The sequence below is a fragment of the Taudactylus pleione genome, unplaced genomic scaffold, assembly GCF_031769625.1.
Source record: "Taudactylus pleione unplaced genomic scaffold, aTauple2 ptg000229l, whole genome shotgun sequence".
Taxonomy (NCBI): Eukaryota; Metazoa; Chordata; class Amphibia; order Anura; family Myobatrachidae; genus Taudactylus; species Taudactylus pleione.
The window spans coordinates 4425801-4453007 of NW_028284631.1; the positions used below are offsets into that span (position 1 = coordinate 4425801).

Here is a 27207-nt window from a genome sequence, read left to right on the forward strand (position 1 = left end):
CTGTTATATTCTCTAGAACACTGATTTTCATCCTTTTTCAACTGGAGGCACACTACACAAGATTTTAAAATTGCCTAGGCACACTGTCCGGCGTGCGTGACCAATGAAAAAACATACACATTGGCTCCCACATAAAATAACACACACACATTGGTCTCCACAGGAATAAAACACACTACATTGGCCTCCTCAGGACAAAAACACCTTACAGTACAAGTGTGCTGAGCTGACCACCGCGGCACACTTGACAACCGCTCGCGGCAAACTGGTGTGCCACGGCACAGTAGTTGAAAAACGCTGCTCTAGAACATAAAGATAGTTAATATTAAATGCATATTATACAAATGGGTTTGTTGTCACCTACACATGCTATTGATTTACTGCATTTAAGTTCTATTATGTTTTCTTACATTTATTTCCATGTTAAAAGTTTAAAAATGACAGTAAGCACAAGAGGATACCTTGTGTGTTGAGGAGACGACGGACTCAGTACAATACAACAAGCATGATGGGGATATCCACCCCCAGAAGCCAGGGGATCCTCAGATTTACATTTCTGTACCCCCTTCTCCACATCTGGCAATAGGAGACACAACATAGTAAATATTATGTAATAACAGGAGGCAAATAGCATACATATGCTGTGACAGCATCCAGCCTTGTTAGGTCTACTATAAGTTAGACAGAGGAAAGTAAATAACTTATTGGCGGCCATAGGTTACACTATTTCCTAAGCCATGTTACTCTGCACGTCTTAACATCCTTCACTGGCTACAGTAAAGACAGAAGTATGAACGAGAGATCACGCACATCTGCATTAACCCGTCCCTTGCAGCATTAGGCTATATGTAACACAGGACTCTGCCGAGGAGGGAGACACCGCTGGATCTCGCTGGGCCGGTAAGTAAGGCTAAATGCTGGCTGTATAATAGTAATTGTAACCTTAAGATGCCACTAAACGCAATATACAGCCGTCAACTATTTTTAATAAATGGAGCCCAGGGCCTGTGTGGGTAGTTCTCTTACCAATGGCCCCATTGCAGAGAATGTCACATGACTTGCTCAGTACTTTCCTCTCCTCGGGTGGCACCAGCAGGGATGCTTCTTCCTCTGCCCTTCGCATGTAATGGTGAAATCCAGGAATCAGAAATGTAATGTTCTGTGAGAGAGCACACAGTTAGACTAACAGTGGTCAGGTGCCTCCCAGGTGACTTTACCGCAATGTAAATAGACCTTTTATATGTTACAAAAGTTTATTTAAAACAAACACAAAACATAAAAAAAGGATCTAAACTTATTACTAATTCAGTGTGCAAAATAAAACAATGTTTTCAAAATTGGTTTACAAAAGACAAGTGTAAAGACTGTGCTTCACTAATTAGTTAAGGTGCATATACACACAACGATTTTTTGAATGATTATCGTTAAACGATATCATTTAACGATAATAGTTTGTAAAAATCGTTCACTTTCTGAGTCAAACGATGAACGATTATTGTTCATGCACGTTCACGTTTGTAGTTCAGTCAGACTTGTCAACTTAACGATTTTTATTAAGTTAATATGCAAAAATCGTTTGTAGTTCATAAAAATCGTTCATTACATTTAAATGAACATAGTAAATGAACAACTTTAGTAAACGATTTTAGTTCATTTTTTCAAGGTAGAAAATAGTTTACTAAAATCGTTCATTAACTCAATCGTTGTGTGTGTGTTTATGCAGCTTTAGTATTTAAGTTCTTGAGAATTCAGGGATTCATATACTATAGGCCTAATAGGGCAAAGGGCCTTGAGAAATACTTTTTAAAGGACATGAATATATGAATATCATTACCTACGAAAACCAGTTGGTATCGAGCAGAACAAAATATTCCTTTAGGAAATGACACAAGTGGCAGAGAGCAAATTGTAAATATTATTAAATTACTAGTGGGAGGTGTGGTGTGATACTTCCAGTGGAAAACCATGGCTGATTTAGAGATTGGCACTCCCAAGGTCTAAATTAAGGGCATCCTGGCGGTCTGACTTGTGTTGACGAGTGGCTGTAACTGTGCAAGTGTTGAGCATGACCAGAAACAGTCAGTAGCCAGGACTGAGTGTCAGGAATTGTTATGTAGAGCGAAGGCATTTTGCAACTTTATCTGGTTGCTACGTGTGCTACTGTAAAACAAACCCAGGCAGGCCAAAGCCAAGGCAGAGGGAGCCCCAAAAGCTTCTAAAGACAACGGCATAGCTAAAAAATAAATAACAAAAACCCTATGTATACATCTCTAGATCACTCTCACACACAAACGTATGTGATCCCCTACCTTCCCCAACAGCTGTGACCTCTCATATCCAAAGAGAGAACGTGAGAAAGTTCCATTTAGCTCCTGAATGGATCCATCTGGAAGAAGAGTGATCAATCCGCTGATAGAGGACAGGACACTGAGGCTGGCATAGTATTCTTCCACCGCAGACACCCCCTCACCAAAGTCCTCTATCAAACTCAAGCAGAGAGGGAAAGTAGCCCCGTCACGTGTCACACCCACAACCATCTGCTGTTGGATGTTCTGAAACAAGACCAACAGTTAAACACTATATTATATGAGAAGACAATGTTATCTGATGTATGTATCATTGGGAGTTGATGCTGTAAACATCATTGTGGAGGAGTTGCCTTTTGTACTGTTGCAGCTCGGTTAATAACACTCAGCCTCATTGAGCATTCAGATTGTGTATTTTCTATTGGTCTATTACATTTTGCTTTTGTCACCTTCTAGTATTATTCACTAATATACGGCAGCCCTCAATGACTTTGCTTTGAAATTTTAATGTTCAAATCTGTATCTTTGCAAAAATAGGGACTAGTGTTTAACACACACACACACACACACACACACACACACACACACACACACACACATTTGTAAGTGATTTTATTTGTTACAATTCCATTATAATTCAGGGATAAATCCATGTTGATTCTACAATATAAGAAAATAAAAAAATAATGTGGTGGTTGGATTCTTTTTCTTTTTAACATGGAAAATTACTCAGAAAGATTGGGGGTCACCCGATTTATACCTCAGTGGATTGGAAAGTATATTGTCTTCACTTCCCATAATAATTAAAGTCTCTCTCAAAGCATAAAGCTCTGCAAGAACTAACACAGAAAATATCGGTTAACTTGAATTCATGAACTGATTAGGGCAAATTCAGTGCTATGGCTGTGATGTACTGTTCAGAATCACGGCCACTAGCCTCATTACCAGTACTATAGAGGTGCCCAGGAAAACGTGCCATGGTTAGGGCACCATGTATGGCAGACACACAGCCAAACACCGTGGTGATGTTCAGTGGCACAAGGTGTTGAGGTGAAATGTCAACATTAGTCTTTGGGATAATACTGGTTATTAAAACTATCTGGGACCATGTGAATGTTCGCTTTTGAGAAAGCTTTTTACTGAATATCAAGGTGTATGGTCTCCGATTTTTAAAAAATATAAATTCACACAATGTCAAAGAAGTTTCCTATGATGTCCGCTGTATTTGAATATTTCACCATAACTCAAGCCTGAGAACATTGTGTGAGGCAACAATCCAGATGAAGACAAATGCTGTGATGCCAAATCCAAGTAGCGACTAATATGCTGCTAGGAGAGCTTCCAATGGAAAAAGAGATTTACAGCACTTTCATCCATCAAAGTTTTATTGTTCAGAAATCTGAATCAAATACATTTATGTTCTATCAATATAAGTAGTCTGATGGGCTACCTGGTGCTGAAGAAAAACCTTGTGCTACCATTTTACTACAGTAAATTTGTTACTATAAAACAACTTTTGCCATAAAAGTTGTACAGTAGAACAATAGGAGTTAGAACCAGAGTAGGTTTCGTGTGCCGACACCACGGCCTGGTACAGACTATAGGCCAAAATCAAGGGTTGTATTTACCAAATTTGTACCCACTTAGTCATTTATCTGGACCTCATGACCTTGATTACGCCCCACAATGGTGTCATACCCTACCATAAACTATATCACACAACAATCGTGTCACTAAGCCAAGCATCCATGCTTTTACATAATCAGAGGATTACATAGACCTAAATATATCCATCCATCCATCCATCTCAATTACTGCACTACCACCTACAGCACTTTGTGGGAGTGGTACAGTGGCATCTGCTACTATACCTGTGACATTTCTTTTCTGTGGTGGGGAATATGAACTCCTGGCATCAAGACTGTTACGTGCTGCCCTAAAAGCTCTTCAGGATCCATATACCCATATAGCTGTGCACAGGTCGGATCACAGGACACGATCTTGCCCTAAAAGACAAATTGTGACATTTAATGAAAGATTGTTATAGAGCTGGACAAACCTTCCAAAGTCATATGTAAAGTTGCAACTACACCAAGCAAATTAGCAATTACAAAACTTGTGCCAGAATGCAAAAATGGGACTTTTTCAAAGTTAAATCCTATTTTCCATGTTCACTGGAATACACCAATTATTATGGGAGGTATAAAGCTGGCCACACACTAGACCAACTTTCATCCAACCAGCCAACTAGTTGATTGGTTGGAATGAAAATCTGGTAATGTATGGGAGTAAATGATGGTCAGCAATTTGCTCCTAAATGCCAGAAAACAGATGAAAATGGTCGTCAGACAAGTTTGTTAAATGTTTGATCTAAACAATTTGTTCAAACAAACAGTTTTTGTCCATTTTCCGGCGTTTGGGAGCAAATTGCTGATTGCAATTGATTTTCATCCCTTACCAGGTTTTCATTCCAACCAATCAACTAGCTGGATGTAAGTTGGTCTAGTGTGTGGCCAGCCTAAGGGTTTTTGGGTACTTTAAATTCTAACTCTAGAATCTCAAGCTCCTCCCTCTATACCCCAAGGACTGCTGGGTAGTTCTATGTTTTCCCTACAAAGTTTCAAAAACCAGAACCATGCATACGAACAAGAGAAAAATAATGGGTTTATGTATCAAGCAGTGAAAAGTGTGAAGAAGTGGACTAGTGGAAAAGTTGCCCATAGCAACCAATCAGCTTTGAGGAATACAGCATATAAAATCATTGGCAGATGCTGACTGGTTACTATGGGCAACGGCTTGAAAAATCAACCCTAATGTTCTAAAAAGAGAACCACAATCCTAACCAGGAAAACAGAGAAAGAAACAAAATAAAAAGGTGTAATGAGAGGGCGTCCAGTGTCACCCAATGGACAGATATAAAAGGATTTAATGTAAGCGCATAAATCCCAATTTGTCAAATATCCAACTAGTAGACATTAGAATTATGGCAATGTCCCAACGGCCACTATGGCTAAATGGCCACTATCCACCTGCGGCACACTTGAACAATAAGGCTAGGAGCCACTGAAAGCTAGCATTGCAGATGTGTCATTTCCTTGCTTAGATTACCTGCAGCCTAGCAGCTACCAGCATTATTTCAGCACTCAGGAGCTAAGCCTTTGCTAGGCCTCACATTGCTGCATAAGATCTAGCAGACCAAAACCAACTGCTCCATTCCCAGCCCTCCGCTTAATACAAGAGGTGCTCAGATGTAGATTTACTAAAGTTTCTGAAATAGAAAAGTGGTGGTGTTTCCCATAGCAACACAGAGAAATTATAGCTAAAAACTGGATTGGTTGCTATGGGAGCAACTCCACTTTTCATTTTTAGAACCATGAGACAAAAAAACAGTAGGGGCTAGATTTATTAAATGCCACAGTATCTTAGAGCTGACCATCCCCATTACATTTTTTGATGCACGCAGTACTTTATTAAAATAATAGTAAAATCACTTTAAAACAGAAGTTCACACCCCTTGTTGCACCATTAATATCTCATTACAAATGCAGTAAAAGGGTATGTTTTACTGTGACTTACACTACGCGCTATAATCCCTCTCCAGATCCATGCGGAGCAGTAAAAGTATGCTTAATAACTTTATGGAATAAGCCTCAGTTGATTTGCTGTCCCAAAACGATCTTCTAATTAAATGAAAAAGTTTATAATACTTCATTCATTTGAGGATATCTTATTAGCAGAACCATTATACCTCGCATGAATGGGACTGAAGGGTTTCTATAAATGGAGGCTTGGGATATTTTATGGATAGTCCCTGAGCATTATATGGAAATCTAGTAAGGTAATTCCTTTTATGGCAGGACTAAGGACCTGATTCAGACCTGCTCGCTAGCAAGCGATCGCTCATTGCTGGCGATGTTCGCTAATGTGCGCATGCGTATACTTCGCAGTGTGTGTGTGCAAACTAGTACGAGCGATCAGGATGCGCTCGCTCGCCCTGCAAAGACAGCCTAGTGGAATGAGTGACAGGAGAGGCCGTTTGTGGGTGGTTACAGGGGCAGGGCAGTAGTAACGGGGGAGTGGAGTTGCGGACGCAGGCGTGCCTGAGTATTTGAACGCCGTTTCAGAGGTGTGCATAATTAACAGGCAGCGTCATAGTACACGTCACCTGGTTGAACTTTACACTGAAGTGCTCGCAGTGCTTGCGGTAGGGTACAGTCAACTCCAAGCGCTGCGGTCAGATCCGATAAAAATCCGATGTACCGATGGTTGTATATACTTCCTGGAGATGACGTTCGCTAGTGGACGGCTAAAGACAGGCTGGTGGGCATCTGTAAAACACAAAGTGATCGCTCGCCAAGACATAGGGGGCGTGCTTATGCCTTGGTGTGCGAGCGCCTGCCTTGACGTCACTTAGATGAATTTCCATACGCTGGGAGTGAGTGGGTCTGAATCTTGCCCTAAGTGTTCCGATCAAGCTTTCATTATGGTAAGGGTTTGCAGAGATACATTTTGGTTGATTATACACTAGTTATTATTTGTGATACTAAACTGACCCTTACGTCCAAACCACTATAATAATCCTGCTAGGCTGTTTCAGCAGGGCGCTGCACCCTGTCCGATTTGGAGTAACTAAAATGCGCCCTGTCCTTTTGGCAGCATCCCACTGAAACAGGGCCAGGGGTGGGGGGGTGAGTTGCTGTTCTGGTGACTCAATCACCGGCAAGTGAATAGATTAATACAATCTATTCACACTGCAGGGAGACCTTGGGGGCAGCCCAGCATCTGAGAGCTGGACACGCCCCCATCTCAAGGACATGCCCCCTTATCTAGTAACCACACCCCTTTTTTAGGGGTTTGCATGCAGTGCCCTACTTTGATAAGCACCCTGCACCCTCCACATCCTAGAAGTAACGCTACACTATACTGCTAATGTGCAACCTAGAATCTCAGAGAGAAGGGAAGTCACAGAAAGGAAAATGGAATTTCCCACAAGCTAGAGCTTTGCTCAAGTGCTTCAGAACAAAACTGAAGAGTAGAAGTAGTTGACATCCCAATGGGAGAACGTCTCCAACCTTTACATGTAGAACCCGCACCCATGAGCACAACTCCTGGAGCACAGTAAAACACCATGTAATAAATGAAGGAGCAGTTAGGAAGGCCAGCATCTCCCAAGTATGCAGCCAAACCTGTACCTGTCCGAAAATTCAGAACCAAACAGAAGGGATTGCTCTGTATGGGCAATTCCAGCTAACAAGTCACGTCCAAGGTACAGGCAGGCGTTAACAGTAATCTATTACCAAATCAGCAATGAATATCCTCAGGCGCTTATCATTAAATTGTAGAACAATGTATCCCAAACTAATCTCTGTGCCAGACAGAGCATATGTAGTATATAAATGTCCTCAAAAAGTGACAGTTGCTGCACACCTATGGAGAGATTTTCCAATCCTCTCACAGCATACATAAAAAAGTGCAAAAAAAAAAGAAAAAAGGGGGGTGTGGTCTGGCAGCAGACTGGAGAGAACGTGGCTTGCTGGAGCTCCGTTTTGGGCGACACTATACAGGTTGAATCTCCCATATCCAAAATGCTTGGGACAAGGGGTATTTTGGATATTGGAATATTCCGTATTTTGGAATATTTGCATAAAATAATGAAATATCTTGGGAATGGGACCCAAATCTAAACACAGAATGCATTTATGTTTTATATACACCTTATACACATAGCCTAAATGTCATTTTATACTATATTTTTAATAATTTTGTGCATCAGAAAAAGTTGGTGTACATACATGAAATTCATTTATGTTTCATACACACCTTATACACAGAGCCTGAAGGTTATTTTATACTATATTTTGAATAATATGTGCTTTAAACAGTTTGTGTACATTGAACCATTAGAAAGAAATGGTTTCACTTTCTCAGTCATGCTAAAAATATTCCGCATTTCGGAATATTTGGATATGGGAGACTCAACCTGTATATACCTTTTTAAGGTTACAGAGGAGCTCTCCTTTGCTCCCCCACCTTCTGTGTGCCAGTCCACGGCAGGGTGTCAGGTCTGCGGAGTCGGGAGGGGTGTTTCCTACATTCTTGCAGGTTGCAGCTTACTACACCCACAGAAGCCAGGGCCTTGATTTTGACCACGATCCTTCTGGATCACTACATCGCGGCTGGGGTTCGGAGCCGCCTTTCCTCCCCCTCCACTGCCTACCTGTTGCCCGCTGACCTGGTCTGCCTCCCTGGTGACTGTGGGGCCTGTGAAAAGTGCCGCTCGCTGAACTTGGTGACCATCTGGGGAGTCTCTTCTCGCGACAGGCGTCCGGCGGTGCTGTGCCTGCGGATCCCTCCTCCTGCTGGAACACTGCATTACAGACGTGCGGCTTTTCCTTATACTGACCTCCTCGTGCCTCTCCTGATGCCTCTGTCTGGGATCAGGAGAGGCTGTGTATATTCCCCAGTGTACCGGTGGGGAGTTCCTGGAGCCTGATAGTGTTCCTTTATAATATAAACCAGGGGTGGGTAACCTTCTTTCTGCCAAGGGCCATTATATATAAATAAAACTCATTAGCGGTCCTGGTGCAGGCCACGCCCCCTCCACATGATATCACACGGGGGAAGGGCCACCATCGCCAGTGATTACAGCAATGCCCAGAACACCCCTGGATGCTCCGGGGAGCTGTTAGGGCAGCAATGTTAGCATCTGAAGCGCCCTAATGATGCTCCAGGCGGCACTACTGCATAGATTCTGGCTACAGTGTGCCGTTCTAGGCACCCTGTTAGCCAGATGAGGTTAGCATAAAAAAGCTCAGAGGGCCAGACCAAATTATTCTGAGGGCCTTATACGGCCCCCGGCAGGTGGTTCCCCATCCCTGATATAAACGGACAATGCTGACCATGCTTACTCCCCTCATACAAACCAATTAAATCATACTGCTAGGTTGATATTCTAATATATGCCCCAATTGTTTCCAATACAGTCCAATCACAGTGACCAGTCCACTTATTATAATTTTTTATCTATACATTAATATTTCCTCTGTGTGGGGGCTTAGGATTCACAAACCCTGCAGGCTCGTTTCTAGGGTTATAGCCCCCACTTGTGATCAGCCTTGGCAATTACAACTACTCCGAATTTAGCTCTGTTCGAGTAGTATACTCATACAGTATGTAACTGCATCTCCACTTGCGGATTACTGTAGCCATGGTCTCTTGAGCGGGTGGGATATTAGAGATTGCCCCAAGATGCTGTTTACACCTATGCTCTAACATCATCTGGGATTAAGGCTGCCTAGGCCAATTTTTCTGGGTAATGTGACCGGTGGAGGTGCATGTATTCCTGACTATTTCAACAGTCTACATTTCAAAACGATTGCTCAATTTTCTCTCCACGTTGTTGGCCTTTGTATTGTCACTGTTTTCCATAGGCAAAAACAAGACAGGCTCCTCAAAGGTGGACACTCCCAAACCACAGAGATCCTCTCTTCACACTGATTTGCATAATTTTCTGCATTCTCCTGTGGCATCCTCAGCTGCTATGGAGGCCATGTCTCAACCTTCCTCGCCAGATATGCCTCCTTCGTAGGGTCCTTCCCACACAAAAGAACTCTGCAAGCTCTGTTTTCCCAGAGACCCCCAACCTCTCCGCCATAATGCAACTCCTTAAATCCTTACCAACCAAACAAGAACTTCCATCTAAAAAGGGATTTTGAGTTGCTTGAAGTTAAACTCCAAGAAACAGTTTGCAAAGAACTGGTGGTTCTCCAAGCAGATATCTCTCAATTTACAACTAGGTTGGTGACTCTGGAAGAGGGCAGGGAAGTCCAAATTTACGGGATACTGTCCATGCTCAAGCCAAAGGTTTACTCCTCCTGCAACACAGAGTACCCGATCTAGATAACAGAGTATGTCACAACAACCTTTGGGTTCGGGGTATCCCTGAAGAAATTCCAACGCAGGGATTAAATAGACGTCTTGACCAAGAATTTCAATTAAATACTGGGCAACGATCCTAATGCGCTCATTTTTGATAGGGCGCCTAGAGCCTTAAAGCCATGTGGTGCTTACAATGACAAACCAAGGGATGTTTTCTGTCGGCTACACTACTATACCCAGAAAGAGGAGATCCTGAGGAAAATGCGTAATGTGGAAGGAGTGGCCTTAAATGGATCTTTCTTGGCACACTCTCCAACAACGGCGTCTACTACGGCCGCTCACTGAAGCCTTGCGTTCAAATAGAAAATATAAATGGCTTTTCCCTTTTGGTCTTCAATCATCGCATAACGGCAAGTCTGCTGTGTTCCGGGACACATCGGATCTTGAAACCTTCTGCTCTAGACTCAACAGCTCCTGTGCTGCCTGATTGGGCCAAAACCTTCCTCGTCCCTCAGCCCCCGAAGGACTCTTCTTGGGATGGGGATTTCCAACAGGTGAAGAGTTCCAGACAACACAGGCATCAGCACTCAGTATCTATACTCAGATGCTGACCCCATGCTTTCTGATATATATTTTTCTTGCATGTATGGTCCATGAATAGTTTAGTCACTTACAGGCCATCCATATATTGTTTTCCTTACATTGTGTGTACTTGCTATTTTGTCAGCCCTTCTAAGAAAGGTTCTAGACTAATTTTCATTGAAATGTCCTGTTGAATATTTTACATCGATAATTTGATAACTACTGTTCTATCTATCATCAGACTGTTTCGGTGATGCAATATTTTGCACTGCTACTTAATTTTTGTGATGAGCAATGTTTTCTAATGATTGCATGTTGCTGTCACTGGTACGGTTTTCCCCAGTGCCCCTATACCACCGATGTTTTTCCTAATACTGGGAAGACTTTCTTTCCATTCTTATTAGGAATGGTATTCAATTTGTCGATTCTCTACTAATTTTATTTGCTAATTTTTGTATTGTATGTTGTATTTTCCTTTTTTTTTTAAATGTATTTATTTTTTTCCCCTCGATCTTTCTCTCGGTTATTGTTTTTTCCCTTCCCATCCCTCCACCGGGACAGAATAGAATAAATCTGACCAAATTTTCAGCGTTATTGTTTCTGTTTTTTTTTACTGTTGAGATTTTTGTGAAAACTCTCCTCTCTGTCTGCCCTGATAACTCTTAAACTTAAATCTAGTTTCCATAAACACTAAGGGATTGAATATTCCTGAGAAGAGGTCCAGACTTCTTAGAGAGCTCCGGGCGGATAGAGCGCATTTGGCCTCTATTCAGGAGACTGACTTTAAAGAAGGTAAGGCTCCAATGCTTTACGGTCGAGAGTATCCCCACTCCTATTTTAGTAATAATAGCTTGGGTAAGACGTTAGGGGTGGCAATTCTTTTTGCTCGTCATCCTCCACTCTTTGACATTGACTACATGTTCTTAACGAAGGGAGGGGTCTACTGATTAACTGCAAGATTCGCACTCAGGCTTTTACATTTGTAAATATCTATGCTCCGAACATGCATCACCTGCCTTTTTGGAACGGTTGTTTGATCTGGTACATACTCTTAAAACGGGGAAGACCTTAATTGGACACTCCACCCTTTAATAGATTCGTCCTCTAACTCCTCCAACCGTCCTGACTCACAGCGCCGTAAGGTACAACGTCTACTCCATGAACACCAATTAGTTGACACGTGGAGGTTACGTCATCCAGCAGACCATGACTACATATTTTATTCCCACCCGCATAATATCTATTCTCGAATAGATTATTTGTTTCTAGAGCACAAAATTTGCATATACTCCGTGATGCAAGGACTGGTTCCCTAACATGGTCAGTTTCCCTCACAGTTTCGATTTGCCACTTTCCCCCTCTGTCTGTTCATTGATACTGAATGAGCTTCTTCTACAAGACTCCTATTGTAGGGACCAGCTGAAGCATTGTATTGAGGACTATATATCTACTAATTATAGCCCAGATATCTCCAAAATCTCCCTTTGAGAGGCGCATGTTTAATTAGAGGTTAACTTATTCAGCTTGGTTCATTACATGAAAAAGCAGAGGGAGGCCCAGAAAGTAAATTTGCTAAAACAGAGCAGAGAGCTGGAGATGGCCCATAAGTTCTCCTTATCTGGGGATGCCCTGGCGCAGCTTTCAGATAAACGTAAAGTTGGATTACCGTAAATGTAGAAGCAGTTTTTTTAAATGGGAAATAAAACTAGTAGAATGTTGGCCAGGGCCCTACGGGCGCAGAGAGTCTCCATGCATATCCAGTCTATAGTAGATACCTCGGGTGGAGATTGCCGGCTTACATCAGATTGCAGAAGCGTTCCACTCATTGTTCTGGGCTTTATAATTTGGCTGTAGATTCCTCACAGACCGTTAGTAGGGAGAGGGCTGAAAGATACAGGCCTATCTTTCCAACACTGACTTCCCCACCCTATCTGTAGATGATGCTAATGCTCTAGATAGCCCTTTTACATTAGGAGAACTTAGTGAGGCAATAGAGTCATCCCCATCTGGGAAAGATCCTGGCCCGGATTGGTTCCAGATATAATATTTTAAAACGTTCTGTGATATCCTAATGCCTATGATGTTCCAAGCATTTAACACGATTTCTGAGGAACATAATTTTTCGACGCAATCCTTAGAAGCGCATATCACTGTTATTCCCAAAGAGGGGAAGGATGCTTCCCGTTGCCCTAGTTATAGGCCTATTTCACTCGTAAATGTGGATTTGAAAGCTATGCAAAGCTTATCGCGAACAGATCAAAATTGTTCTTGCCCTCAGTGATTCATACGGATCAGGCGGTCTTGGGTCAAGAGGCCTGAGACAACACAACTAAAATGGGTCATTCCGTCTCAAATCAACACACCGATTTTACCTCACCAGCTCAGATTTTGTTCAAATTTGGTATATGGAGAGTAAATATGTAGTCTAAGAAAAATACAACATTTTATTTAAATATCTCATGCCGTTTCCAAAATATGTAAAGTTTTCAAAAAATCTGTCAAAAACACACAACCAGCATATTTTCAAATCCCCATAGCAGTTCTCATAATTAATCAAACTGAAATTTTTGATCATGATTATCTCAAAAAGTGCGTCTATAAAGTTAAAAAAAAATTCTGGAAATAGTCTATACTAATGTTAAATGTTTGTCAAAATGTAAAAGTGGGAGGATAATGGGTTCATAGTTAAAAATAATTTTAAAACAAGATAGTTTATGCAAACAAATCTGGGTGTATTACAAGTAGTTCAGCTAATTGGTAATAATAGATTTGATGGCTTCATTAGTTTAATTAAATAAATCAAGTAGAAAATAAATACTTGACATTGTATTAGTCAGTCAATGTCAGCTTAAGATAGTTTGACAATGTTTCAGTGGTTTTTAAAGTGTCATCAGGAGACATGACAAATTCTTCCAGTTGGAGTTATAGGGGCGACTTTGCATAAGACATCTATTATCCATAGTACATCAGGCTTCCTTGGATAGAAGAATGATAGTGAAGGTCCATCTGGATGAAGGAAGGTCACTTTTAATTCATCTTCATTCTTGGCCATCACATAAGCAAGCCACCATTTCTTGTTATGGATGGTACCAATCTCGTTGATACCGCTGTCCGTCAGTCTTCTCCAAAATGTACCATGGGGTATCGGCGAGTTGTTGGAGATGTGGCAAAGACTAGGGGTAATCCCCTTCTTATTTGGTGGTCATGTCCAGTTCTGAGGCCTTTCTGGGATGGGGTGGTCTTTGTTGCACGGGAAATTGTGGGCTTGGATGTCCCAGGTGGGCCAGAATTCTGGCTCCTGAATCTCATTTCCATACCTTTATCTGCATATAAAAAAAAATCCCTTTTGAAATATCTTAATAGTGTTGCCAAGGCTGTTATACATGTGCGATGGAAGTCCACCTCAGCCCCAACTCTGGTTTCATAGGGTCGAATTATATCGTTGCATTGATGATATTATACTGTCTCCTGCTGACCAGTCCAAGTATTACCTGAAGGTATGGTTTTATTAGCTGAAATTTTGCGAATCTGCATGATATAAATTATAAATCCCTGATGGATGTCTCATAACTTTGATTTCCACATGACCCGGTTAACATTTGTTTTTTTTTGGGGGGGGGGGCTTTCGGTCCTCAGGTTCCCGATGGATACTCTCTCTCTTCCCTCCACCCGTGTCTTGTTCTCAGTCTTTTTCTCACTTTTTTTTTTCTTTTTATCTTGTTACTTTGTTTTTGTGCAAATTAGCAACAATATTTAAAGCTTACTAATAACAAGGGTTTTTAGTAGATAAGCAAACAATAAAAACAAAAAATAAATTGCAGCATAATCACTGAAGGTACTGGTGCATAGAGAGTAAATACTGGTAGGCAGTTTGTAACCTGTATTGAGCAGAAACGTCTCTCACCATTAAGTGATATCACTCTCGGGGTGCAATATATGGAAGCAGAGGGGGAACGGATAGTGGATGTTTTTCACAGTATCCAAAAAGTGCAGCCGTACAATAGTTCAATATGATACTGTCGCTATAGTAAGGGTGGGACACTGATCGTGCGACTTTTGGCAGGTGGAGATTTGTCCACTCCATAGTACACACACTGCCCACTAATCATTAAATGCAGACATCTAATTTAAACTGTGTAATTTAAGAAAAAAAAATATGAATGAACCAAAACACTAAAATAGACAGCACAAGTCCCCAATCTAATATTAATGCAGTAATCACAATGCGATATCAAGACCTCCCGCAGAAGACTCAAGGCCATGTCAGGGAGTACAAGAAAGAATGTCAACTCAAACCCCAAAAAGGGGAGAAAAAGCTTCCCAATCTAAAGTTCAGACATGACAAACCAGATCGTTCCTTTCTCCAGGTCTAGGGAATCCTAAGCACCCAAACAACAGTCCTAAGCAACAGAACAACAGTCCTGTCAGGTTGGAAAAATAATTACTGTCTTTGGCAGCATCCAAATGGATGAAGATATGGCCCAACAGGTGGGCCAAGGACAGAGTTTGTGCCAAAGAGACCAGAATGGTAACCCTCAGGTAATAGAACAGGGGTAGGTGCAGTATTCCTGTACCCTCCAGCCACTGCTCATCCCAACGTAAATAGAAACAACACACCTTTAATGTTTTGAACCGCTTCCTTACTTCTTATAAATAATAGGAAGTGAACAATATAGGTGATAGGGTAGCGCTATGTGTTTAACGTGAACGTATAATAGTATGTCGCAAAATGGTTGAAAAAATTATTGAAAGAATGCATATATGTGGTATATCTCATGCGTGTAAAAAGATGTGAGAGAAATTGGGTAATCAGTGAAATGGCAGTCATCAACAAATACAAGACGGAAAAAAAAAAAAAAAAAAAAAAAATATATTTATAAAACAAGTTAAAAAACCAGTAAATTGATTCCTAGGAAATGTGCCATAGGCATATAATGTTATAGCTCTTTTTGAGGGGTTGAGAGATTCCTGCTGCTGTATAGTACAATGCCTCAGGAGACTATCCCTACCTTACCCTAATAGATGCCTTCTCACCTCCGTTAGTAGTATAGCTGGTACTTCTGCAACTGCTTTGGGTTCTCTCCCTGGCGATTGTGTCTTAAATAGACAAACTGCTGTGCAGTGTGCGCTCCGTCTTCGGCGCGATGAATGAGGTGGCATACAAAGATTGTTTGCACTGCTTAGGCGATCTATTTAGCACTTAGCACTGTGTTTTTCAGACCTGGCGGTGGCTTGGTGCTTGTGAACAGATGCAGGCTCCAACTAGTTTTGTCCCTGTATGAACTTTTTCAAAGTGCCTGTTAGAAATGCTACCCAGCACTTCGATGGTAGTCTGAGGAAAGAGAAGGCTGAGGAGTGCAGCCAGAAAAGGGGGGGGCCGCCACAGCTGTAGCGATATAGAGCCCAGCACCCAGGTACTGTCTCTTCCATCCTCAAAGTATGGTAGCAGTTAAGGAACAACACAGGGGCCCCAGAGCGACCGTAGTTGCCTGTGGACCTTGTACATTTAAAAAACAACCTTAGCCACTCAGCGCTACCGTAGTAGGCTGTGGCATCTGTATAGATATATAGCCACAGCAACTGGGTAGCAGCGCTGCCAGTCATGGAAGGGCGGCAGTTTAAAGGGGGAACATGATTTAAATTGGCCTCTTGACCCTCTTCGTGACACTTCCAATAAAACAACTCATAGGCCAGGGAAGGAGTTTAGGCGGATGAGACGCGCCCTTCACGACCATCAGCTAGCTGATTCCTGGCGGATAGCTCATCCAGCTGTATCTGACTTCACCTTCTTCTCTCGCCCCCACCACACCTACTCGAGAATCGATTATCTTTTCTTGAGCCACAGACATTTACATCTCATTTCAAACACCTCAATAGGATCTATCACGTGGTCTGACCATGCTCCAGTTTTCCTTACCCTTTCCCTTCCACAACACTCGCTCAATCCTTGGTCTTGGCATTTTAACGATATCCTTCTACAAGATGCCTATTGCAAATCCCAAATTGAGTCCTCCATAGACTCTTATATTGAACAAAATGACCAAGGGGATATTTCCAAGGTAACGGTGTGGGAGGCACACAAATGTGTTCTCCGGGGCACTTGCATTCAAATAGGCTATTTAAAAAAACAGAAAACGAAGCAAAGGGATGCCCTTTTGGCTGAGATCAAATCCTTGGAAACTTCCCACAAAGCTTCCTTATCCCCACACTAATATTCTAAATTGGAAGAAGCTAGAGCTGCACTTCATAAACTTTCCATGGATAAAATTAAACTGTCCTACCGTAAATGCCGTAGTCGTTTCTATCAATGGGGAAATAGACCGGGTAAGATGTTGGCTAGGGCGTTGCGTGAACAGAGTGCTATCACATTTATTCAAGCTATAAAAGACGAACATGGCCAGACCCATAATGAAACGAAACGAACGCTGAGTCCTTCCGGTCTTACTATGATAAACTCTATAACCTTAAGAATCTGGGTCAGGACTCGGACATTATCACCAATCGAGAGGCGATTTCATCTTATTTAAGTCGCTTAACTATCCTCAGCTCTCTCCAGAAGAGGTTGATTCTCTTGAAACACCTTTCTCCATTGAAGAGGTGGATCGGGCAATCTCCTCCTCTCCAGCTGGTAAAAGTCCTGGTCCAGATGGATTTTCTACAGCCTATTATAAGGGTTTCAAAGATAGACTGGCACCCCTTATGACTCGTGCCTTTAATTCAATCTCAGATAGTATGAGTTTTTCCAATCACTGGAGGCACACATTACTGTCTTACCTAAGGAGGGTAAAGACCCTACCTTATGCCCTAGTTATAGGCCTATTTCACTCCTAAACATTGACTTGAAGATTTTTGCCAGGTTCCTAGCCGACCGGTTGAAAACATTCCTACCTAAATTGATCCACGATGACCAGGTTGGTTTTGTCTTGGGTCGCGAGGCCAGAGACAATACCACAAAAGTTATTAATTTAATACACCAAGCCTCTCTCTCTTCTTCCCAGACTATTATTTTATCAACTGACGCAGAGAAGGCTTTCGACAGGGTCGACTGGGAGTTTATGTCAGGTCTTTTACGTCATTTGGGATTAGGGCCTTCATGTCTGCAGAGAATTTTGGCATTATATGATGTCCCCACAGCTAGAATTAGGATAAACGGATCCCTCCCTGACTCATTCTCTATTTCAAATTGGACGAGGCAGGGGTGCCCACTCTCTCCTCTTTTATTTGTGCTATGTATGCAAGTTCTGGCTAGGGCTATACGTAGTAATGTGAACATTTCTGGTATTCATATAGTCAATCAGGAATATAAGCTAGCACTCTTTGCAGATGACCTTCTTGCAGTGCTCTCTAACCCAGCTACTTCTCTCCCGAACCTTGTTTTAGAATTTAAAAAATTTGGCATGTTTTCAAATTTTAAAATTAATTATTCCAAGTCCGTGGCTATGAGTCTGACTGCTCCTCCATCTCTGGTAAATTCTTTGAAACAATCCTTCCCCTTTGTTTGGCATCCTACTAGACTTAAATATCTCTGAGTCTTCCTGACTAAAGACTTATCCCAACTGTTGGGATCGGCAGGATTAACGTGATCAAAATTAATTCCTTGCCCAAAATTTTGTATTTAATTCCAAACCCTTCCAATTCATATACCTCCAGCATGGTTTAAGGAGATGGAGCGCATTATTCGTAGATTTGTCTGGAACACTTCTACACCACGCTTTAAACATGCTATCCTTTATCGCCGCAAACAAGATGGAGGTCTGCAACTTCCCCACATTACTAGCTATTATCATGCCATAATACTTAATCGCGTTCTTGAGTGGACCCGGGCGAGTGGTTTCAAACAGTGGATAATGTTGGAGGAAAGCAGTCTGGCTCAACCCATAGAAATAGCTCCATGGCTTCCCAAAATACCAACTGTTAGACACCCCTCTATATCACCTGCACTACGCGCTTGGCAGAAATTGCGACGCCTCCCCTATATTTCATCTATTGTTTCCCCTCTTACTTCCTTTCTTGGGAATTTGGACTTTTCCCCTGGGCTCTCCACACTGTCCTTCAAAAATTGGAGGAGCGGTGGCCACTTTCGATTGGGTCAGATGGTTTGTTCGTCAGGGGTGCGTTCGTTCACAGAACTCCAGGAATCCGAATTTTGGAAATACCTCCAGATACGGCATTTTATCACTACCTCTTGCAAACTTCCTGACCTCACCAGGACATTTACCTTGTTTGAATCCTTATGTTCTTCCTCTCAGACTCCATCCCATACTATTTCTACATTATACTCACTAATTACTAGAAAATTATATGAACTGCCTCCTACATTTACTGCAGTGTGAGAGAAAGAACTTCAAGATAAAGTTCAGGATATTGATTGGGAGATTGTTTTTAATAACACCTTTGCCAGTTCTTCTTGTATAGCTACTCTTGAAACTCTCTACAAAGTCTTATCACGTTGGTATAGATATCCAGTACTTTTAAATAAAATGTTTCCGCAGGTCCCAAAGGTTTGTTGGAGATGTAACTCTGCACCAGGCAGCCTTCTTCACATATGGTGGGATTGTCCTTCCCTGGTTACTTTTTGGTCAAATGTATTTGAATGTTCCAAGATAATCCTTGGGGGGAGAGGTCCCTAGAGATCCTGGTTTTTGGCTCTTAAACATGACCTCTTCTTCAATGGCTTCATACAAGAATTCCTTACTGCGACACTTGAACAATGCAGCTAAAGCGGTAATCCCTGTTTTATGGAAGTCCACCTCCCCTCCCTCCATTAAAGATTGGTTTAAGAGGATCGACTATTATATGGATATGGAGGAAATCATATCCTTTTCTAAAGGTAGTCCTACCGACTTTACTGTTATGTGGTCCCCTTGGCTGTTGTTCAAGGGCTCTACACAATACGCCATGTTTAATGGCTCCAATTCTGTACCCGTATCTGTCTCCTCTTGATTCTAATATCTATTTGAGACTATGATAATTTGCCCCATAGATCACCCCCTTATCTATCTCCTGCTTAGTTTCCTCCGATTTACCTTCCCCCGAACCTTCCCCTATAATTTTTATTTACTGTTTATTTAATTTTATTATTGTATATTTTTTGTGTGATTTATCTATATTACATTAGAATCTCGATTGTATTATTCAAAATGGAATCACCAAGTGTTAACTGTCTATATCTATAACTTTTTTCCATTTTATTCCATCTAAAATGTTTGATTCTTTTTACATAAAAACAGTTTGTGTAAAGGGGGAACATGCCCTTCCGAAGCAAAGAGCGGGCTGCAGCAGGGAGACAGACGCCGGCAAAGTCATAGTGCCCGCTCCTGTACAAAGCCTGATCCCAGATGGGGATTCAAGTACCTGTAGTCAAAAAAAACAAATTACAAATAAAATAAAACATGCCCTATTAAAATCCTTGTGGCTCTCAGGTCAAGCACTAAATAAAAATGGACTTGCTGGAGGAGGTGGGAGGGTGGTGGGGAAGCTTCAGCTCCGATAGAATAACTATTTAGTGCCTACTCCTCAGCCTCCCCTCTAAACCCACAGTCAGCAGTGTCCTCCAGATAGGATGAAAAGAAAAGCGACCCTGCAAGACAACTAAATCTGTGGGAACTAACAAATCTGAAAACCTACCCAAACACCATGTACCTCACTGCTGACAGGGTCCAGAAGGCGACTGGAGACACTGCTAAAATAGTTGCAGCTTCTGGTGCACAGCGTATAAAAGCCCGCAAGGAAGGATTTGCAAGGGTTGGAAGAAATCACTCCTGAATATAGCCCTCCCACAGTCCAACTCAAGCTGCCCATACACAGTGAGATACAGCAGCCAATCCGACGGGTTGCTACGATATTGCTGCTATATCGTACTGTGTGTGGGTAGGATATCGGTCAATGCGCTCTCCCGGGATCGTACATCACACCTCCACATCTTTACTGCATGTTCACTTGATCTGGGGATGCGATGTACGATCCCATGCAGCGCTATGCGTATGGGGTGCCGGCATATCGGGCGGTTGGACACCCGATCACACCGTATGTGGGGACCACCCGATGTGTTGGCCGCCAGATTGGACGCCGCAGCGCAAGATGCCTATCGCACAGTGCATGGGAAGCTAGTCCCTAGCCTACAGTAAGATCCACCTGACCGGGGCTTAAACCACTAATGGATAAAGACCCCTGGCTGTTGAGTGCAACGGCGGTTTTGCATAGAATGACCTCACCGAGAATACTGTAAAAGCTTTACCTATTCATTTTTTTTATTTAACCGGTACATGGTGATGCAACTGCAGTGACCATTCCCCCAGACAAATTCACTTGTAGTGAACGGGGGCTTGGTCTTAGAGGTATCGCTTTGGCCACCTTCATCCTCAGTTCCTTGGTTGCCATGTACAAATCTTCTGCCTGCTACCGCAAAAAAAAAACCCACACAAAAAACCACCACAAAAACCTGTGCTGCTCGACAGTGATTATAAATTCAATCCTAACCCAAAGTCTCCCGGGGGTGGTGCCTAACCCTAACCTCACCCCGGGGGTACCTAACATCCCCCCCCCCTTCACCTAGCCTAACTGTAACCCTCCCGAGGGGGGGGGGGGCATAAACCTAAGTCCCCCTCGGGAGCAACTAACCTAACCCTCCCTGCAGCTGTCTGCACCTGGCACACCTTCGATCGGCATGCCGGATGTCGGGCTCCAGGCGTAGGTCTAATGACAGGCGTCAAGATTTCAACGGCTGTCATTAGTACCTTGCTGGGATTAGACAGTCGGGAAGCCGGAGGACAGGATTTTGTCTGTAGGCTTCCCGACTGCTTCCCCTTACAAATCCACTGCCATGTCGGAGCACTAAACTAAGGCTCCTGCAAGAGAGAGTTATTATTATTATTATTATGGAGGAGATATAGACTTGTCCCCGAAGAAAAAAAAAATGATGGGACAACGGCTCTGCAGCAACAGGGCCGGCCTAAACATTCCTTACACTGCTCTTTCCCGCAGGATGCGACATAAAGCAGGATTAAGCAAGTGAAACTAGGAGGTTTGTCTTTTACATAGATTATGTGGCTGATTTTGTGTTACATGTAACCTAGTCACTGCAGACGGAATGTAACAAATGGTTCATGTGCAGGGCAGCAAGGATTGGGCGCTGGGAAGATGCAAATCAGCAAAGGAAGGTATGAGGAAGGCCGGAGGCAACACAAAATATGACGTATGAGCAGACCTGTTGGCTAGGAAGGGCAGAGTTCTAAAAATGACCATGGTATACTCACATCTAGTAATTGCAACTAAATAGATTAAAAGTGTATCACAGGCAATTGCATACCATGACTTAAAACCACTGAAGGAGAGTAGCGAGATAGTACATTACTGTCCTGGTAATTCAGAAATACTCACATCCTGCTGGAATGATAAAACAGTGGTAATTGTTTGTAGAGTCTCCAGTAGTAGCAGACATTGGTCTTGTACTCGCCGTATCCACAAACATAACACAATCACATCTCCCCCATTCCGCACTGCTTCAACCTGAGGGCAAAACCACAATTATTGTAGTCTTTTATACCTTACACATTAAGTAAGAAAGCACAGTTCTAGATGCTTCAACAATTGTAGAAATATGCCACAAAGAAAATAACCCAAACCCCTTTACTTATGATAATACTAGATCTAGGATAAATGAGGTTAAACTGATTGGTAAACAGAGAAGTTACACTAAATGGAGGGAGTGGTCCTAAAGTGGTAGTGGGAGTCTACAGATGTGTCCTCATACATCTAGCCTGAATACGCCACGTGGCACGAGATGCCTGGCACGAGCGAGCAGCCAGGTCCTTGTACAACTCTGCTAACGCCCGGCACAGCGCTCGCGACCGGGTCTGAATCAGGCCCAGAGGTCTATTAAAGATCCTATGGATAAAAAGACGGATAAATATTTTAAAAAGGTTAATTACTGTTTCGACGGAAACATATGTAAATGGCTTCAGTCTCCAGACCGGTCATCATTTGGACAGGATATCTGTATGCTCAAACTAAAGAGAAAAAAAATGTAGACCAAAGATATTAAAACATATGGAGGTTCTATAACAGTGGATTTCCTTTGCCAAGCCTCAATGGATCATCATCTACAGGGCTGGCTAGCAGAACCATATGGATAGATCAGAAGTCTAACTAAACTTCTCTTTAAAAGAGGTCTATTTGGAAAAATAAAAGGAAAGGATGAATCAAAGAGACTGAAAATAGATCACATCCGTTACCTATTGCCGCTTCTTCTTCAAGGCAACAGTTCAAGGAAGCCAGAATGTCAGGAAGTTCCCGGGTAATTTCTGCAGGCAAACTTTTAGTTCCTTTCATGAAAAAGGAGCAAGACAACCAAGGAATCCACAATGACTATAGACAAACACCTTCCAACAAGCATGGTGGTTTTTCAGGATTTCCAGGTATGTGGAGCCTTGGATGCTTTCTACACAGGACCTTTTGATTCCAGGACATTGTGGGAAAAAAAGAAAATAATAATGGATACAAAATAAAATTCCAAATAATGCTAAACAAAGCTTTGTTTGTAAAGCCATGAACCGCATGTAGCATACAGACACGGTTAGAGAAATAAGGGATTTCCAGAGAACTTGCTTCTGAAGGTGGATACACAGACGATATTTCTATTGTCAAAATCGGCTCATGTGTACCCACTATATTGCCCATTGTGCGGTCCCAATTGGTCGTCAGGTCAGCCCTACATGCAGCTCAATCTGACAATGCAACAGACGACCCTCTGCAGTGGGAAGCGTCTGGTTTCCGACATATAGGGCGGTCAGGCATCGGATTGTCTAATGTATACCGGCCGCCCAATATGGCGGCCCGTTGCCCGTCCATCGCATCGCTGGGTACACACATTGTTTAGTGTGTACCCAGCTTAAGAGGAGGTTAGGCTCCTATTCCAAACTCTTACTGGTGGCGATCCACACATTGTTACATCTCAGAAGACTTTGAAAGGAGCTTGTAAAGATAAATAGTTTTTATATGGAGACTTTAAATTCCATTCTCAGGGCTATAGAAAAATGTCTTCATTAGTAACTCCATCACACCACCATCACTTCATCAGGTTCTGCAGTCTGTGACACAATTTACAGTTTACATGACTGGAAGTAATCAAATCATGGGATTGCAATCCTGGATCATCCTCTATGACAAGTACAACACACTAGAAAGTCTGGACTGGAGGCAGGATCACATTAGTAGAATTGGAATACGCCTCTCTTATGGTGCCCATACATCTGTAACAGATGGCCGCAATTTCCTGATCCCCCGACACCTGGATTGGGGAATTACAACATGTTGAATGTCCCAGATTTGCCGATCCCAACCAAAATATGATTGGGATAGGAGTCCGGGAATTTTAACCTGCAGAATTGCCCCGATTACCCGACAGATCGTCATCAATGGCCACAATTTTTAACACTGTTCATAGTCAGAGGATCGGGAAATTGCTGCTCTGATGTATGGCCAGCATAAATCATAACAGTCTTAACATAATAACATAATAGTTAAATAGTCTGAACCGGTTCAACCTCCAATGTGTATAGAGTGGAAAGCAAAAGAGACTGCCTGCAAACATCAGGGAGGAAAGCGCAATGAGGAGAGTAGTACAGCAGCTCACACCTCAACTACAGCAAAATCATTTCAAGATCTATTCAGACAGCCAGAAGTGGTGGCCTCCATAACAGACAAGGAATATAAAAATTACCAACACTCGTGTTATTGGCAGAGAGCAATCCAAGATCCCTTACTATGCTTCATGGGAAAGTACAAATTCGCTGGTTACCTCAGTCAATATCAGATCATCTTAGGAGAATGGGAGCTGAACGAGAAAGTGTTTCACTCAATAATCCAGATGTTTGCAATGACTCAGGTAGTTCTGATGGCCACAAGTCTACAATCCTAACTGGCAAAAATCTATACAACAAAGAAAGAGTGTGAACGTGCTAACAAACATATAATCTGAACCGCAGTTGTTATTCCAGCATTAACGAATAAAAAAAAAAAAAAATTATATATATATATATATATATATATATATATATACACACACACACACACACACTTATTAAAAAGACACATAGCAGCACATAAAAAACCCTATTTCAATCGTCTCTTAATAGCATATGCCGTGTATATATTCTTATACAATAAAGTACAATGGATACATTTGTGTTAAACAGATACATGATCAACATAAAAATAGCAACTTAAAAATAATAATGTATCATATTGCATATGCCTTGCTGAACAGCTAAAATGCTGTCAGTTCTCAACAGAAAAAAAGAAGATGGCTTGAATGAAAAGAATTTGTATACTGATCAATGCTTCAATCCGTTATATCGACATAAATTTGTAAAAAAGCATCACATTAGGAAGTGAAATTGTCCCATTCATAAAAGCAACACACTGACTCGTTTTAATATACCCTCTTTGCTGGCCGTCTACAGCCCGGCAAATAGCAGCCGTAGGTTGACAGGTAGCCACAATGTAAGGATCTGGGGTGGCCGGTAACTTGTACTCACAGTCTCTTTTACAAATTACTTGATTGTATAAGAATATATACCGGTATAGGCTATTAAGAGACAATTGAAATAGTTTTCTTATGTGCTGGTAAGTGTGTCTTTTTTTAGATATATATTTTATAAATATACTAGCATTAATGCATATTATTTATCAACTGCGGTTCAGATTATATGTTCATTAGCGCATTCACACTCTTTGATATATAGGATTTTTTGAAAATTGTCCTTTTTAGTGAAGTGCAGCACGTGGAACTTTTTTCCTTATCGACTAATTGATTCACGAGCGCTGAGGTCATTCACGACTTTTGGCAAAAATCTATGCAGAGTACAGAAACTCAAAGACAGAAGCAATAGATGCCCCAACCAGACACATGAAGATTCATCTGGGATATGGGTTCCCTCCTGTCCCACTAATTGCAAGAATCCTGAAGGTGGCAAAAGAGGAGAAGGCAGCAGTGATAGCAGTGCTTTCATTATGGCTTTGCAGGTCATGGTGCGCAGTAGAAAAAGGAACGGTTAGACTGGGTTGCATAAAAATCTGATTTTTTTTTTTTTTAAAACAATCAAAAAGATCGGAATTTTATTTAAATCAATTTTTTGGGATTTAAATAGGATTTTATAAAATTTTTTTTTTTTTTTAAAGTAAACGGTTTAATTACAGATGTTTACACATTGTTTTAGTAATACATGAACAATTTTTGAAATGAGAACTGTAACAAAATGAACACAGTAATAGAATAAATACACACTAAAACAGTTGCATCAAGAAGTACAATTAGGCTCTGATTTTCACTCAGCTGTTTGAGTCTGAGCCAAACATGTACATGTCTTTGTCCACGTCCTCACGTTTGTCCTCACCAGAAAAGGCTCTGTAGAATGCAACCAGCTTAGCAGCTTTTTCATTTCCCAATCTGTTGCGTGTTTTGGATTGTACAAATCTGTACGTTGAAAAAATCCTTTCAATGCCTGCACTTGATGAAGTCTGCCATAGTATTCCAGCATACGTCACTTGGTAGTATAAGCCTTTTCCCAACTGCTTTTTTGTATTTAGCTGCTGAAAAATGGACATTTCTGAAGTGCAAAAAAAAAAAAAAAAAGAAGGGGACTGTACCCCACCTAAGGAGTCCGTATGATTTACCGCCGGACACATGGCCGGCGGTTCAAATCCTGACGTCAGCCTGGCAGGGGTGAAAATCCTGATCGTCGAAAGGTAAGTATTCACTAACCTAATTCTACCTCCTAACTCTAACCCTCCCTTAGGGGTGCCTAACACTAACCTCCCTCCCAAGTGCATAACCTCCCTCCCAAGTGCCTAACCCTAACCCCCCCTTCCCCTAGCCTAAACCTAACTTCCCGGATGGGGGAAGGGGGTGCCTAACCATAAGCCCCCCCCCGGGAGCCCCTAACCCTCCCCCCGCGCGGCTGTCCACGCCCGGCTTATCTTCGATTGGTAGGCTGGGTGTCGGGCTCCCAGAGTAGGTCTAATGACAGGCGTTGGGATTTTGACGCCTGTCATCAGTGCCTTGCCGGGATTAGACAGTCAGGAAGCCGGCAGTCGGGATTACGTCCGTCGGCTTCCCCCACCTACACGTCTATCTCTTTCGAAGCAAAAGTTGTCGTTTTTAACGTTTTGATTTAAATCATAATTTAATCATTGATTTAGACTGTTTGATTAAATCATTTGATTTCACAACCCTGCTGTTAATAGATCAATCGTGGCCTCTACATTTACAGCAGGACCTTTTACATCAGGGCCCAGTCTTGCACCCAAAGCCAGTGAAGCTCTCTTTGAAGGTGTGGAGATTCAGTACTCATTATTGTAGAATAAAGACACTTCAAATAAGTTTATTGAAGTATTCATTCTTCAAAAGGTATGCTATAAAAGTATGGAAAACATATTGGTA

General features: G+C 42.0%; 1 protein-coding gene across 2 annotated transcripts in view; it reads right to left on the reverse strand.

The window, feature by feature from the left end:
• Positions 1-27207, reverse strand: part of PASK (PAS domain containing serine/threonine kinase) — a 62165-nt gene that overhangs the window by 26224 nt on the left and 8734 nt on the right. For both annotated transcript variants that reach the window (XM_088479245.1, XM_088479244.1), the window contains exons 5-9: positions 22146-22274; positions 4178-4312; positions 2310-2552; positions 1027-1159; positions 462-576 (exon numbers count right to left, since the gene is read on the reverse strand). In XM_088479245.1, coding sequence (XP_088335371.1) covers positions 462-576; positions 1027-1159; positions 2310-2552; positions 4178-4312; positions 22146-22274 — 755 coding nt within the window. The remainder of the gene's footprint in view (positions 1-461; positions 577-1026; positions 1160-2309; positions 2553-4177; positions 4313-22145; positions 22275-27207) is intronic.